The sequence below is a fragment of the Nelumbo nucifera genome, chromosome 2, assembly GCF_055504915.1.
Source record: "Nelumbo nucifera cultivar China Antique chromosome 2, China Antique-T2T, whole genome shotgun sequence".
In the NCBI taxonomy this organism is placed as follows: domain Eukaryota; kingdom Viridiplantae; phylum Streptophyta; class Magnoliopsida; order Proteales; family Nelumbonaceae; genus Nelumbo; species Nelumbo nucifera.
The window spans coordinates 72,120,622-72,135,986 of record NC_142650.1 but is presented as its reverse complement, the minus strand read 5'-3'; the positions used below and the strand labels follow the sequence as shown (position 1 = coordinate 72,135,986).

The window sequence follows — 15,365 nt, the reverse complement described above, 5'->3', positions numbered from 1 at the left end:
GAATACATCTTTCTTGGGTATATGTTTGCTCAGAAAAAATAAAAAATTAGGAGGTTTGGCATTTGGAACTACTACATATATGAATATGGCCTTCCTTATTACTCTGTGTTGGGGCATGGGGGATTTTGTCTCTTTTTGTGAATTATGGGTTCTTTAAAAATATTTATCCAAGTACTTTCCACTAGCATTTTGCTCATGGAATTGCTCCCTTAATTTGGAGAGTGGTGCCTCGCTTGAAGCATCAACCATTTAAAATATGATTGGCCCAACAATACAGTTTAACTTGGATTAGTGGTTTCAGTTGACAAAAGAATCATGCAACTGGCAGGGCCCGTTTGGAGAGTGGTGTCTCATTTCAAGCATCAACGGTTTCAATATGATTGGTCCAACAACACAGTTTTATGTGGTTGGTGATAGGGGTGATCATTTCACCCTGGCCCGGACTGACCCTCTCCCTCACCAAAAGACGAATCTTTTAGTGATGAAAACTCCATTGATGAAGATAAATCTGAAGTTTAGAGTGGTTGCATGTTTTGGGTCAAATTGAAACCATTTTCAATATTTTATTATTTATTTATTTACATTAATTTGAACTATCTTTTCTTAGTTTGCTAATATCTTTTTTACTTCATTTTTCATTTGAAGGAGTTGAAAGGAAGATGGAGCCCGAGATGTTTAAAGTTGTTTTGTGGATATTACATGACAATGGATGGTCATTTTTTGATAGATATTATAGGTTCTAGGTTGATTTTTTGTTGATAGAAGAATTGATTTGTTAAAATTATCATTTTTAACATACTAATGACCAATTGAAACTTATAAATTACAAGGTATAATTATTTAATTTCTTTTATGTTAGAAGCTTTTATCTTGATATTAAATTTAAAGTTTCTTACAGGTTATTATAGTCTCCACGACAATAAGTGAAAAAAAGTACACTTGTTTAATTTTGGAACTGAAATACAATAATTAAGCCTGGAATCTTGGCTCGCCCTGACCCGGGCCCATGTAGGGCCAGGCCTGGGCTTATATTTTTAGGCCTATAATGTGGGCCAGGCCAGCCCCAGGCCTAGCCTAAGCCCATTGTTATGAAGGCAAAGCCCGGCCCATGATCACTCCTAATAGGTGATTTCAACTGACAAGAGAATTAAGCAGCTGACAGGGCCCATTTAGGAGGGCTGAAGTGCAGTGGCTTCCAACTTCTCTCCAAGAAAATTTAGCATACCCAATATCATGCATTGTCTATCCCTCAAACTACCAAGTGTGAATTATTTAGGCAAAATCTATGGTGCGTCCACTGCAGTGGCCTAACAAAAGATGTGATTGGCTGAATATTGGTAAATACATCTTTGTTAAACATCAAAGTACATTTTCTGAAAGGTGAATCAATGAAAAATAAATAGATCTTAATGCGATTGGTTGATATCCGAATTTAACAATTAGCCAATATTAGTGAATGCACCTTGAACTCAATTATTTACTTTGAAAGGCAATATTAGTGAATGCACCCCTTGAACTCAATCATTTTATTTATTAATTCCTTTCAATGTTGCTCATTAGTTGATGGGACTAGTTCATGGAAGAACCCTTGACCCATCAACCAACTAGCTCATATTCTAGATCAATCGATCCTGATTGTATGGTTCCTAATCCAGCATATTAGGCATAGATTCAAGCAGACAAACTTGTATTAAGTGTGCTAATCTCTTCATTAGCAGAGGGGGTTCTCCTCAAGTAGTGGCCTAATTACTACACAAGTTTAGGCTGCACTTGCTAGGTCTTTTGTAGGGCTGTCAATGGGCCGAGTCTGGTTCGGAACATGGTAGAACAGGTCCCAAACCAACAAAAAATATCATGGACCAGAGCCAAACCAGACCCTATAGGGTCTGTAAATCTTGGAACCAAAACCAAATTAATCGGTTTTCGGAATAGTTAGGTCCAACCCGATGGACCCGTTACTAATAAACCTTTGAGAAATAGACAACATCTGAGTTCAACAATGGAGATCGATTTCAAACTCCCAATAGCCGAGTACAACAATGGAGATTGATGAGGGGTGATTTGGCTCAACCTACTAATTAGTGGACAAGTGGATGTAACCTTGTGATGGCCCGACCTGCAGAGGTGACACGTAGCGGACTTCTAGAAGCAAGCCAGCTGTCTCCGAACTCTTTGGGATCAGGCCGCACGACTTTAGGTCTTATCCTCATCTCGCCCAGACCGGACGGACATGATAAGCCTTCTAGAGCGGAATGAACTCCTAACAGTGTGGCCTGAGGATCTCGGAGGTGTTCCGTGAGACTCACGGCAGCTCATCTATATAAGGGAATTTACCCCAGTGACCCAAGGTACGCACAATTTATTGCATTCTAGCTTACTTGCTATCAAGCTTTCAGCTCGCACACATTGAGTACTAATTTAAGCATCGTAGCGACCACACCGGGCAAGCCACCCCAGGTCCTCTGAGACCTGTTTGCCTTGTAGTTCGACTAGCCAACTAAGTAACCGACGTCCAAGCTGTCCTCCAGCTAGGAGCATCCAGATCGCGCTCCATCAAAGATTGATTTCAAGCAAAACCCTTAATGACTTAATCCCAACAACCAAGTTCAACACTGGAGATTGATTTCAAACAATACCCTTAATGGCCTAATCCCAATAGTTGAGTTCAATAGTAAAGAAGTGAAGATCAACTATTAACAAAAAAAAAGAAATCAACTGGTAAAAACTAAAACACGAGAAATAGAGTAATGGCGGAGAAAGAAGAAACCACAGAGAAAGAAGAGACTGGCGAGAAAGGAGACTAACAGTGACAAAGACGAGAGCAACAAGAGAGAATATACTAACAGCAAGATAGGAGAGACAGACAAACGGAGAGAGAGAAGATTAGGTTGTCTCAACTGTAGCCCCTTTTCCCTTTGCCGTTTGAATGGAGAAGAAAACTCCAGCTTCATTTTTGCCTTTCCAATGAAGAAGAAACTTCCATATTCGTTTTGGGAGAAAGACGGTTCAGCCCAAGGTCAGAATTTTTAGGCCAAAAGTACAATTGGGGTAGGTGCCAACTCGAAATTGATGTCAATTCACAGAGGCATTGATGTATAGAGTGGGGGGTTTTGACATTTTAAATGTTTATAGATCTTCAGTGGAATTCATAAATCTACATTGGGCTTGTATGTACCTTTTCGATTCGTTTTAGCCTTTCCAATATTGAAGAAGAAAACAAAAAAGGCTCATTTGGGTAGGGGTTTGAATGAAACCATACTGAAATGACCATTTTGGGCATATGTTTAAAATATTAAATAAAATATATAATCTATTAACTATTAACTATTATATATATTATACATTAAAATTATATAAGGCCGGGTTGGGTCCAAGTCGGTTTGGGACATGGTGGACCCGGTTCCAAACCGAGAATAATCGAAACAATTTATTCGGAATTGAAACTGACCCATTGGGACAAATTATAGAACCAGAAGCGGTTCAATCGGTCCAGGTCCATCGGGTCGGACCCAACCCATTGACAACCCTAGTCTTTTGCTTCTCATTCCTAATCTCAATCTCGTGCTCTGCAACTCTGATGTCAACTTCAAACAAAAACAATGAATGCGCTCAATCTATCACAAATTCCAAAGGTCAAATCTATAGGCGATAATCTTTCTACTTAGGGGTGAGCAAAAAAATTGAAAATTCGAACCGATCGAAAAAACCGGCTGAAATTGAATCGAAAAATCGGTTAACTGAACTGGTCAATGTTTAAAAAAAAAACCGAAGGTACCAGTTCGGTTACAGTTAACCAATATAAAAAACCGGCGGTTAACTGAACTAACCAATATACATAAGTTTCTATATATTTTATATATTTATGTATATTATATATATTTTATATTTTTATATGTTATAAATTAATAAATATGCATTATATATAAATATATATTTATAATATATTATTTATTATTTAAAACATAATATTTTATATATATTTATAATTTTTATTATATATAATGTAAAAACTAAAAAACGAGAAACCAACAAACTGAACTGATAGTTAACCGAACTGATCAACCAGTTAATCAACTGGTTTCGGTTCAATTCTAGTTACCAATTTTCTAAAAACCGATACTACCGGTTCGGTTAAAAAAAAATGCCCCACAATTCGATTAACCAAACCGTGAATACCCCTATTACTACTGTTGCTGCTGAACTAATGTATGCTAACATCCAAAAGAGACCTTATTCTTTATATTCTGTTGGCTCTTAGTAGTCTTTTATTAAAGCTCTCTGTTTGATGACTGGTTGGATCCTTACTCAGCTGCCATAAGTCACGGTTGTTTATTAACGCATCCAACCTAGTTCAACTCCATCATCCGATGTTGCTAATACAGGATCATGACATAACAATAGTTAAAATAATCGCAATATTACAAAACCAACTCAAGTCGTGTGTTACTAAAACTCATTCGTATCTACTTTTGTTAGATATGCAGTAAATTTGGGCATGTACATTGATACAATATATTTGATATGGGGCATATCGTATCAGTATTGAATTAAGACGATACAGGATACGTTATGAATGAAAACGTGACGATACAGGATACGTTATGAATGGAAACGTATTCTATAAATCGTGCATACTTAACAGAGTGATACAAGCATTCTATCGCCCGATATGCATCAATATCGATCGATACACAGCGTCTTCAATTAAAGTATCTTCGATTAAAAATGCAAACTTTGCTAATAGCATGATTTGCGCCCGAACCCATTGACCCAATAAATCAATCAGTGCTGTAAAACAAGATAAAAATCTTAATATTAATATGAATTGGATGGAAACAGATCAATAGATGATGGCTCACCTGGTACTTTGGGGATTGACCATTGCAAAATACAGGAACAAAAGCAAGTAAAACAAACTAGCAGATAAGTTAAACCGCAACTAAAACCCAGCTAAAGTCATCTCGTTGTTACCGGAGAGAGACCACCTAAATTGAAATCGAACCATTCTTCCAATCAACCCCACTGTTCAATTGCCTCCAAACCTGGTTTTTTCCAATTCGTCATACCCAACCTACAACCATAGTTGGGGAGAATGTTTTCAAAGAATCATAGTTCTGTAACTTGGGATTTAGTTTCTTATTTAACTGACTTCTTTCTCAGCTTAGCACTTGGAAGTTGGCCAAATTTTGGTCTGTGGAAACATTTTTCCCATGGATTCAATCTAATAGTTAGGCTGGCACTAATAAACCATCTGACTTTCACTCAATTTAATAGGAATAAGCTAATGGGTAGATTCTACCCAGAACCAAATAGAACCAAGGTTTTAAACATAGACCTGGAACCGAAACCGCTCTGACAACTGGCTTCCAGGTCAGAAGTGGATGTTGGCTGGGAAAGAAAAGAAAAGGGAAGGAAAGGAGGAAGAGGCGGTTCACTGGCGATGATGATGGCAGCAGCTGTGATGACTCCCATCACCGGACAGTGTTTTCAGATCTAAATCTCATTTCTATCCCTCCACCGTCTCTCGATCTCCTCCCTATAAATGCTCTTCAATAATTAAATAACAAACATTTTATTAAACCGTGAACCGCACTACCTGGGTCGAACGGTTTAGCAATTCAACCACCTAAGTCAATGGTTTTCCGACTAATTCAACAGTTTTTTTTCAAGCAGTCCACTTGAAAAACAGACCCAGAGATATGACTGTTTTCCAGGTCAAATGGTTCGACTGTCCAATCCGGTCCGATTTTCAAAACAATAGAACTTACCTTGAACCAGCTTTGAACCAATCCTATCAAATTTGTTACGAGAAAGGATCTGGTTTTCCAAATACTTGGAACCAACGCCCACCCAGATCAGTTCTCAGGCCCAGGGTTTTCCCTACCCAAGTCAACCCAAAACCAGCCTTCATTGACATTGGTGAACTAGCCTTAGAATACTTTAGGTGTGAAACTTTGAACCCAAGCACTCATAGATACAAAAACCATGTTCTCACTTGATTGATCACTTGAATACTTTAGGTTTGGAACCAAACCAAACCAACCCTTACTCACCCCTCATCCCTACTATTTAACTGGGCATTTGGGAGAAAAATGCTTATAAAGTAAAATAATGGTATAAAAATATTAATCCGATGGCTAGAAATAATCTGATTTTTCTATATATTCAATGTTCTTGTTAGAAACTTAGAAAATCAGGCCGCTGGACCCATATGGTTGCCCTCCCCAGATCCAGCTATTGCTGAACTTCACCCTGCTAAATCTTTGTTGCCATCCTACTATCGGAAAATATTAAAATGTCAGGCTACAATATGATGGATTCCTATACACAACGCCCAATAAGCGGGTAACCCCAAGAGACCAAAAAGTCATCCCGAATTTCAATTTCATAAAATCAACCAATGGTTTGGATGTACAAACAAGGTAAAGAAAAGAAAATGGCCAAAAGGAACAAAAAAATTAGTATTTGAACTTCTCATGTGCTCATTGGCGTTCATGTGAGCATTTTATACAAAACTTTGACATCCAGATCAGATAAGAATGAAATTCGATGATCAGCAGAAATTGTTGTCTTTGATGTCTTCAATTGTGACTGAATAATTAAATTAGTATTTCTAACCGAATCCAATGTGCTAGTCAGTCTGCAAAATAACAAGTACTAGGACAAGGATATTAAAATGAAGGCAAATAGAAAGTTTAGAAGACCAATTAAAGTTAAAAAAGCCCTACAGCAACGTTTTAGAAAACGACCCGGAAACGGAACCGTTCTGGCCACCGCTTTCCAGGTTGGCAGTCCGACCGTCCCGTTCGAACAGATGGCCCATTCTAACAAACAAATTAAAAATAAAAAATAGTTAAAAATAAAAAACGGTCAAAAGCCATTTAACAGGTTGACGGTTCGACCGCCTGGGTCAACAGGTTGTTGACTTTTTCAATGGTTTTTGGCCAAAGACCGGATTTGGGGTAAAACGGAACCGGTTGCCTGGATGATTCCCAGGCCAAATGGTCCGACCGTCCGGGTCAATGGCAGTTCGAAAACCTTGCCCTACAGTAAAAAAATTCTGAAGTAACAAAAGCATGGAGGAATTTTTCTATTAATGGATCCATTAAATTTGAATAAAGTAGGCGATAAAGACATCTAACTACTAATAATTGAATGGAAAATAAAAGACAATTAAGCAAATTTAATACCAAAATATGTTAAAAAAAGATAACTAGGAAATTAAGTTCCAAAATATCACAAAATAAGCATATTATTTGAAGAGCAGTTTAACTAGTAAAACAAGGAAAAATCTGATTAGGACTTACATCTGCGATATGGTCCACTTCCATATGGAGCACCTCCTTGTCTCCTCTGCATAACAAGATCCAGAGGTAGATGAAGCATTTTAGTTAAATAGAAACTGTGCATTAAACTAAAAAAGACTAAATAAAGCGAGATCACCAGAAAATACTTAAGGAAAAATCCATGACAAAACTGAGAGATAATACACAGGTAGATTCACAAGCGTGGATATGATTACTAAGTTGGGAATGTGGACTTCTTATGGTTGATTAAGTTGTTTGATAACAAGATCCAGAGGTAGATGAAGCATTTTAGTTAAATAGAAACTGTGCATTAAACTAAAAAAGACTAAATAAAGCGAGATCACCAGAAAATACTTAAGGAAAAATCCATGACAAAACTGAGAGATAATACACAGGTAGATTCACAAGCGTGGATATGATTACTAAGTTGGGAATGTGGACTTCTTATGGTTGATTAAGTTGTTTGATATGATTACTAAAAAAATAAAATGCCATATGAGTGGAAGAAAAATATGATGGATATACAAAAACAAAAATGATAAAAGATAGTAATAATTGTCATAGGCAAGGTTTAAAATGTTGGTGTCAGTGATCGATCATCCGAATATAGACACAGAGAAACATGTTTTTTTTATTGGAAAGAAACATTGTTAAATATGCTAAAATATAGAAAGCTATTTTATGTAATGATAAAAAAATGCATGGTCTACCCCTTTAAATTATATCTTGTTCCAAATCATTAAAACTACACGATAGTGTCAGTTCCAACAAAATTAAAACTCAAAAAGTGCAAATGATTCTAAAATATTGTCGCCAACTTATGTTATAATACAATCACTTGTACTCCACATAGCACTGGTAGCTCTCATTGGGGAATATGTCCATTCCAATAATATCGTGTCCACACCCAAGGAAACGGAAATATGGGATGGAAATATTAGGAAAGTTATGTACATTTTACACTATGGAGTATGGACATAGCATTTTTTTTTTGTGTACAAAACGGCAGTAGCCCATCCCCTTAAAACTCCCCAACCCTGGTGGCAATGGGAATAGATCCTAGGTCTCGGCTGCAACAAAGCATCGAACATACCAAATGGGCATACCAACCAGTTGGCATGGAAAAAACCTCCACTGAAGTTTATGGGCTAATTGTGTAATGGTTTTGTTGGGCCACATTCTTATTTACTTTTATCTTTTAGGGTAAAACATAAAAACCTCCACTGAAGTTTCTGACCTTTTTTTTATCAATAACAACATTTCATTACTTAATCACAAAAGTAATTACAGAGAGGAAGATAAACTTTCTTATCTTCCAAATGGAGCTAAACACTCCCGAGAACAAAATGGAAAAAAGTTACACTGGTGCCCAAAACAATGACTCCCTCTCGACTCCTTGCTTAGCTAACCCATCCGCAAAAGAGTTAGCTGATCTTTTCACCCAGCTAATCTTAACTTCCATCTCTTGAACCAGCCACCTAAACTTCCTCCTCTCGTTACTGTACATCCATAATCTGTTGTTTTCTTTACTTAGCCACCCTACCACCACCTCTGAAGTTTCTGACAATCATAATAAGTTAATAACTTTCCCTGAGGTTTCACTTTAACAAAAGCCTTCCCTGTAGTTTTACAAAAATCTGCAGTTACCTCCCTTCCATCTTCGTCCCAGTAATGGATACTCAAAAGTTACAAAATTACCCTTACAACTTATTAGGGCATCTTCCAATATAATTGTTGAGATTCAGCAGCTTCTTATGATTTTTCTTGTTTATAATCATTAGTTAGTGTTATTGGGTCATTAGTTAGTGTTATTGGGCCCAAGGCCCATTAGTTTATGTTGATTTTTGGAGCTGTTTTATGTTATGAACAGTAGCCGCCCCACTAAGGGCATTTTAGTCTTTGTAATCAATCTTTTTCACAAGTATATAAGATAATGAGTGGGGTGGCCAGATCATTATTGGCCTCTCCCCGTCTCTTCTTTTCTTCTCTTCTCACTAAGATCTCTCTTTTTCTCTTCTCACTGTTATCATATCAGATTATTGTTTTTTTTCTTTTCTACTATAACTCAAAATGCCAGACTTTCCCTTCTAGATTTCACTAGACCTAACATTGTTATAGAGTAAAATTACTTTATTTTTTCAATCCGACTTGGAGAGTTTTTTTAATTAAAAGTGAAAAACTCTATTAGGGGTTTTTTAGAAAATTAATTGATGGATACAAGGGTATAATGGGTATTTTTGAAAAAAACTAATGCATTAGACCAACATTTTCCATCCAAGACAATAACAAAAGGGAGGTAACTGCAAGTTTTTTCAATACTAAGGGGGCAGTTTTGTGAAAGTGAAACCTCGGGAGGTTTTTATGATTGTTAGAAACCTCAAGGGAGATTTTTATATTTGACCCTATCTTTTATTATTGCTGCTGTTGATTGAGAACTGTCTGATACATAGCTTCAAGAATTGCTTTAATCATTTTTGAGAGGAATAGATCAGTAATAGTTATGACTCCAAACAAGCTGTGGATTCTTTGTTGTTGATTGAGAACTGTTTGTGACATAGCTTCAAGAATTGCTTTAATCATTTTTGAGAGGAACAGATCACTGGATCAGTAATAGTGATGATTCCAAACAAGGTGCTGATTCTTGGAGCAACCCAGGGGTTCTCCAGGGATAATCTCAACACTCGAGTCACCATTATTAGATTTAATGGAGATAACTATCTTGAATTTTCTTATAACAAAAATAGGGGTTCAGCCCCTATATTTTTTGAATTTTCTTTCCTTTCTTCTTTTTCTTCTCATAAATGTTAATTTTCTAGACTTAAACATGAAGTTTATAAATTTCTTATGAAAACTATGGATAGTTATTAAAGAAAGATTCTCTTGCCCATACAAAAACAATACAAGGAAGGTCATGATGCAGCCACATACTCCAGACATACAAATCTTGTTTCTGCCAAACCTATGACACCTCAATCTATTGGGAAAGGAAGTGGTGCTGAGTAGCAGCATGTGGGTAGCGTAAGAAGCTGAAATATGCATGGGAAACATGATGGAAGCTGCATTCTCCCATCTTACACCTCAAAGGTTTAAAAAGAGTAATCTTAAATGAAGAAGTGTGGATGAAGCTTCCACTTTTGGTAAGATACAATTACCTACATCTTCCATTCCTAGTCCTCTATCAGTGGAAATGTTGAATGCTGCTAGGTACAGTAGATACCTATCATAGATCCAGATCAGAGATACTAAGATTGAGTACTAATCTTTTATCTTTAAGCAATATCACTAAAATCTTCAATTGCCCGGTGACTTTTTTTTTCCTGATCATTGTAACTTTTAGGATCTGACTTCGAGGAGGATGATTGGAAGTGGTCCTGAGGTGGATGGAATCTATCCTATTGATACTTCCTCTTCAGCCAAGGTGTCTCTTCATGGTCACAGTTATGGGAATGCTGCTTCTACCGTGCTTGTTAGTTGGGTTATAACATGACATATCTGTTAGGTCATCTTTCTTTTATTTCTTTGAGATATTCATTTCTAGAATTGTTTAATCTATCAATATGTTGAGGCATAAAGAAGTTATCTCCTCCTTAGTCAGCCAAGTCGAAGGGGCCTTTGTACAAGGAAGACAAATAATTGATGAAATATTGATTGCCAATGAAAGTGTGGAGGACTTGAGGAGATTTGATAGGAAAGACTTTGTGTGTAAGTTGGATATTGAAAAGGCTTACGACATGGTGGACTGGAAGTTCCTTAGTGAAGTCTTAAGAAACTGTAGCTTGGTGAAAAGTGGAGTACTTGGATCTTAGATTGTGTTAGTTCCTGTCACTATTCAATCCTAGTGAACAGAGCGGTGAAGGATTTCTTCTCAGCTAGAAGGGGTGTCAAGCAGGGGGGGACCCTCTTTCACCTTTGTTGCTGATATGCTTAGCCGTTAAATCTCTAAGGCTGATAGAGAAGGTGTAGTTAGAGGGTGGAAAGTTGGAAGAAATGAGACTCTAGTTACCCATTTCCAGTTTGCGGATGATACCTTTATCTTTTGTGAGGGGGCTGAGATTGAGAAGAGAGGGTGGGAAGTTTAAAGATGCTGATTAGAAACTTTGAAAGTCTCTATAATTTGAAAATCAAATTTGAAAAGAATTGCATTGCAGGGGTTAATTTGGAATTAAGAGAAGTGGAGGCTATTGCAGAGTGCTTAGAGTGTTCTATCTCTACTTGGCCTTTGACCTATTTGGGGCTTCCTCTAGGAGCAAATCCTCGGGGAGAGTAGGTTTTGGTGTCCAGTTGTAGAGAAGTTAGAGAAGAGATTGGCCTCATGGAAAAAGAACTACATTTTGCTAGGGTGGAGCGAAAGAACCACCTTAATAAGAGCTACACTTGCGAACCTTCCAACATACTATCTCTCTGTCTTTAGGATCCTAGCTAGGGAAGCTAAGTTGGAAAAATTAGTGAGAGACTTTCTTTGGAAACCAGGGGAAAATAGGGAAGATCATTTAATTAAGTGGGAGGTGGTGTGTAGGAGTAAAGATGAAGGAGGCTTCCGATTAGGGAACTTAATTCAGAAAAATACAGCCTTACTAGGGAAGTGGCTGTGGAGGTGGCCTTTAGAGAGAGTCAGGTTGTGGCATGAGGTGATCGGAAGCATACATGGATGCTCAGAGAATAGATGGGATGATGGTGTATCAAGGTGGGCAACTTCAGCAACCCCTTGGAAGGCAATGCACAGTATTCTTCCCTAATTCCTCAGTTATATCAGGTATGATGTGTGTGATGGCAACTTCATCCTCTTTTGGGAAGACACTTGGGTTGGAGATGTCCCCCTGAAACCCCTTTTTCCCCTCCTTGTTTTCTATCTCTCGCTACAAAAAAGTTGTTTCCAAATTTTGTTGCTCATTGGAAACCCCTTGGGCTCCTACTTGGGATTTTGGATTTCGTAGAGGCTTAAGGAATGATGAGATGGGGATGCTTAGTCAGTTTACTCTGCCTTCTTGAGAAAGCTTGTTTGAACCTGACAACATAATTTGGACACCTCGATCGAAAGGACTCTTCTCTTGTGCTTCTTTTTTTCAAATCCCTTTGCTGTTCTAACATCCAGCAAGCCTTCCCTGTTAAGGAAGTTTTGTGCAGAACTGTTCCCCCTAAGATTTTGGCTTTTTGCTAGGAAGTGTACTATGGCAAAGTAAATACCTTGGACAATCTACAAAAGAGAAGACCTTTTCTCTGTATTTCCCCCAATTGGTGCATCCATTGCAAATCTCAGAGTGAGGACTGTTATCACTTGCTAATTTCTTGTTCCTTTTCTGTAGAATTATGGGATTGACTTCTCTCTTTGTTTGGGAGCAGTTGGAACTTGCCAGTAGATTTAAGATTGCTTTTTGATCCCTCTACTTTTGTTTGGCAGCAGAAAAGGGGTAAAATCATGTGGAGGTGTGCAAGAGCTGCATTGATTTGCACAATTTGGGAAGAAAGGAATGCTAGAACTTTTTTGGAGAAGGAAAAGAACCTTCAAGTGGGAATGTGATACTTATTTTCTCAGGTCCTTTAGGAGTGGGAGACTACTAGAGCAGAATTGTTTGCTTCCCTGCAAAAGGTGTAGAGTTTGCAGCTCAGTTAGGGGTTGAACAGCTAATAGTTGAAGATGATGCAAAGGTTGTAATAAGCTGGTTGCAGGACCCAGAGTCAGTAGTTTGGTGCTTCAGGAATGAAATTAAAAAGTTTAAGGTGCTGACAAGAAGCATGGACATAAGAATACGATGGATGGGGAGATCAGCAAATGCTATGGCGGACTGTCTAGCCAAGCAAGGGGCAGCTAGGGAAGTTTTGTATTGAGCACAATAATTGTAGCTTATTGCTTTTTTTTTCTTCTTTAGTGGAGAGATCGCAGCTCGCGCCTCTCCAAGGGCTGCTTGTATGTGCTAATATTTCCAAATCAATAAAAGGTTTTATTTATTTATCAAAAAAAAAATCTATCAATATGTTGAGTTATCAATTTATTAAACATTGTAGACAATCTTATTTTATTAGTAATAAAAGAAGTTTCCTATGATCAACCCAAGGCTAAATGCAACTTTCTTGAGTCTGATTCCAAAGAAATTGGAGGTTGGGCATTCCAAGGATTTCAGGCCGAGTAGCTTGGTGACTAGTTGTCGAAGATATAGGCATGGTTTTGTCATTGAGGCTCCAAAAGGTTCTTCCTTCTGTAATGACTTTCACACAAGGAAGTACTGTGCAAGATGGACATAATAACAGACCAAATCCTAATAGCAAATGAGTGTGTAGAAGAGAGAAAGGGCCAATCTGCAAACTGGATGTAGAGAAAACCTATGATTTGGCGAATTGGTGTAAATGGATAATGGGGTACTTAAAAACGTTTCATCATTCAATGTTGGTGAATGGGATTGTGAGCGGTTTTTTTCCTGGCTTGTAGAGGGATCAGACAAGGAGATCCTCTATCCCGGTTTCTGCTCAACTTAGTTGCTGATGTTTTCAGTAGGTTAATTTTGAGGGCTCACAGAATGCAATTGATTAGAGGTTGAAGAATTGGTAAGCATAATATAGTGGTAACCCATTTGCAATTTATTGATGATATTATCTTCTATGAAGCAAGCAATATGCAGTGGGTTAGGAATCTAAGGTTGACTATGGAATTGTTTCGAATCTATCAAATTTGAGGATCAATTTTGAAAAAAGTGGTGTGGCATGAGTAAATATGGAGGGGGAAAGAGCTAAATGTGCACACTTAATGGGGTGCTCGGTATATGGAATGACCAATGAGTTATCTAGGACTACCTTTAGGGGTATATCCAAGGAAGTGTAAAGTCTAGAATGTGGTTCTAGATAAGTTTCTAAGAGATTGGCAATGTGGAAGAGGAACTATATATCCCTAGGAGGTAGAACTACCCTTATCCACAAGGAGTGTCAAATAAGTTAGAGAAAAAAATGACAGACTTCTTTGTTGGAACCAGAGGAGGCAAAGAAGTATCATTTGGTAAAATGGGAGGTAGTTTTTAAAAGTAAAAGGTAAGGAAGATTTGGGATCAGGCGTATAGGGTTAAAGAATTTAGTTTTGCTAGGGAAATGACTTTGGAGGTTTCCCCAGGGATAGGAACAAATTGTGGAGTGGGTTTAGATCTCCTTGGAAAGGAGGGTCTGGGACGCAAGCCTTTCTACTAGGGCCATGAGATCTCCTTGGAAAGCAATTCATGATATCTACTGTCCTTCCTCAATTGTATAAGGTATGATGATTGCTCTAGGGAAAAGGTTTTGTTTTGGAACATACTTGTATGGGGATTCCAAGGTTTCATTGTGCCTTCCTTTTCACTCTCCTTAGTTGAGTCTAAATGGGATTTGGAGTTTGGGAGGGAGTAAGGGATCATGAGTTTCATAATGTAACCTCTTTATTTCAAATTTTGGATAGTGTGTTCTGGGACCCTTCTTCAGCGAATGGGTGCAATATGGATTTATAACTCCTCTGGGGCCTTCTCTTGCTAATCATTTATAAGGTCTTGTCCTCTTCCTCACTATGCATCCTTTTCCAGTCAAAGAAATGTGAAGCAACTCTATTCCTCCAATTTAGGTCTTCTATTGGGAAATCTTCGATGAAAAATTAATTCAATAGACTTGTTGCAAAAAAGAATGTGTGATGTAAATGAGCTGCAATGGTATGGATTGTGTGGTTAGAAAGGAACAAGAATATTTAGGAAGTAGGAGAGAAGCATGGAGACTACTATGTATCTCAATGAGGGCAAAGATTAAAGTATCAGTATCGGGTATCGTATCGGGAAACTAGGATACGGATACGCCTGGGAAACGCATGGATACGAACGAAAAAATAAGGAAATGCTTGGATACGCTAAGAAAATGCACACAAATTCCATAAATATATTAATAGTGTTAAGCTTAATGTCAAAACAGCTATAAATAATATATAAATGTATAGGAATTGTTTATTCAAGTGATATATATATACACATAAGAAGAAAGGTAGATATTATACAATTTTATTAATAATGCATCAATCAAGAGTCCAATGCAAATATTATATAGATTTTAACAAATTAA

At 37.6% G+C, this 15,365-nt stretch overlaps 1 protein-coding gene across 6 annotated transcripts in view; it reads right to left on the bottom strand.

Annotated features, from left to right (window-relative positions):
- Positions 1-4,443: 4,443 nt before the first annotated feature.
- LOC104604130 (uncharacterized) overlaps positions 4,444-15,365 on the bottom strand; it is a 54,369-nt gene continuing 43,447 nt past the window's right edge. For 2 of the 6 annotated variants that reach the window (XM_010268366.3, XM_010268363.3), the window contains 2 exons: positions 7,308-7,353; positions 4,444-4,788 (listed from right to left, as the gene is read on the bottom strand). In XM_010268366.3, coding sequence (XP_010266668.1) covers positions 4,658-4,788; positions 7,308-7,353 — 177 coding nt within the window. In that variant the 3' untranslated portion in view covers positions 4,444-4,657. Of the gene's footprint in view, positions 4,789-6,354; positions 6,825-7,307; positions 7,354-15,365 lie in introns of those variants that run through there. The other 4 variants (XM_010268364.3, XM_088898136.1, XM_088898137.1 and 1 more) reach the window with 3 other exon arrangements.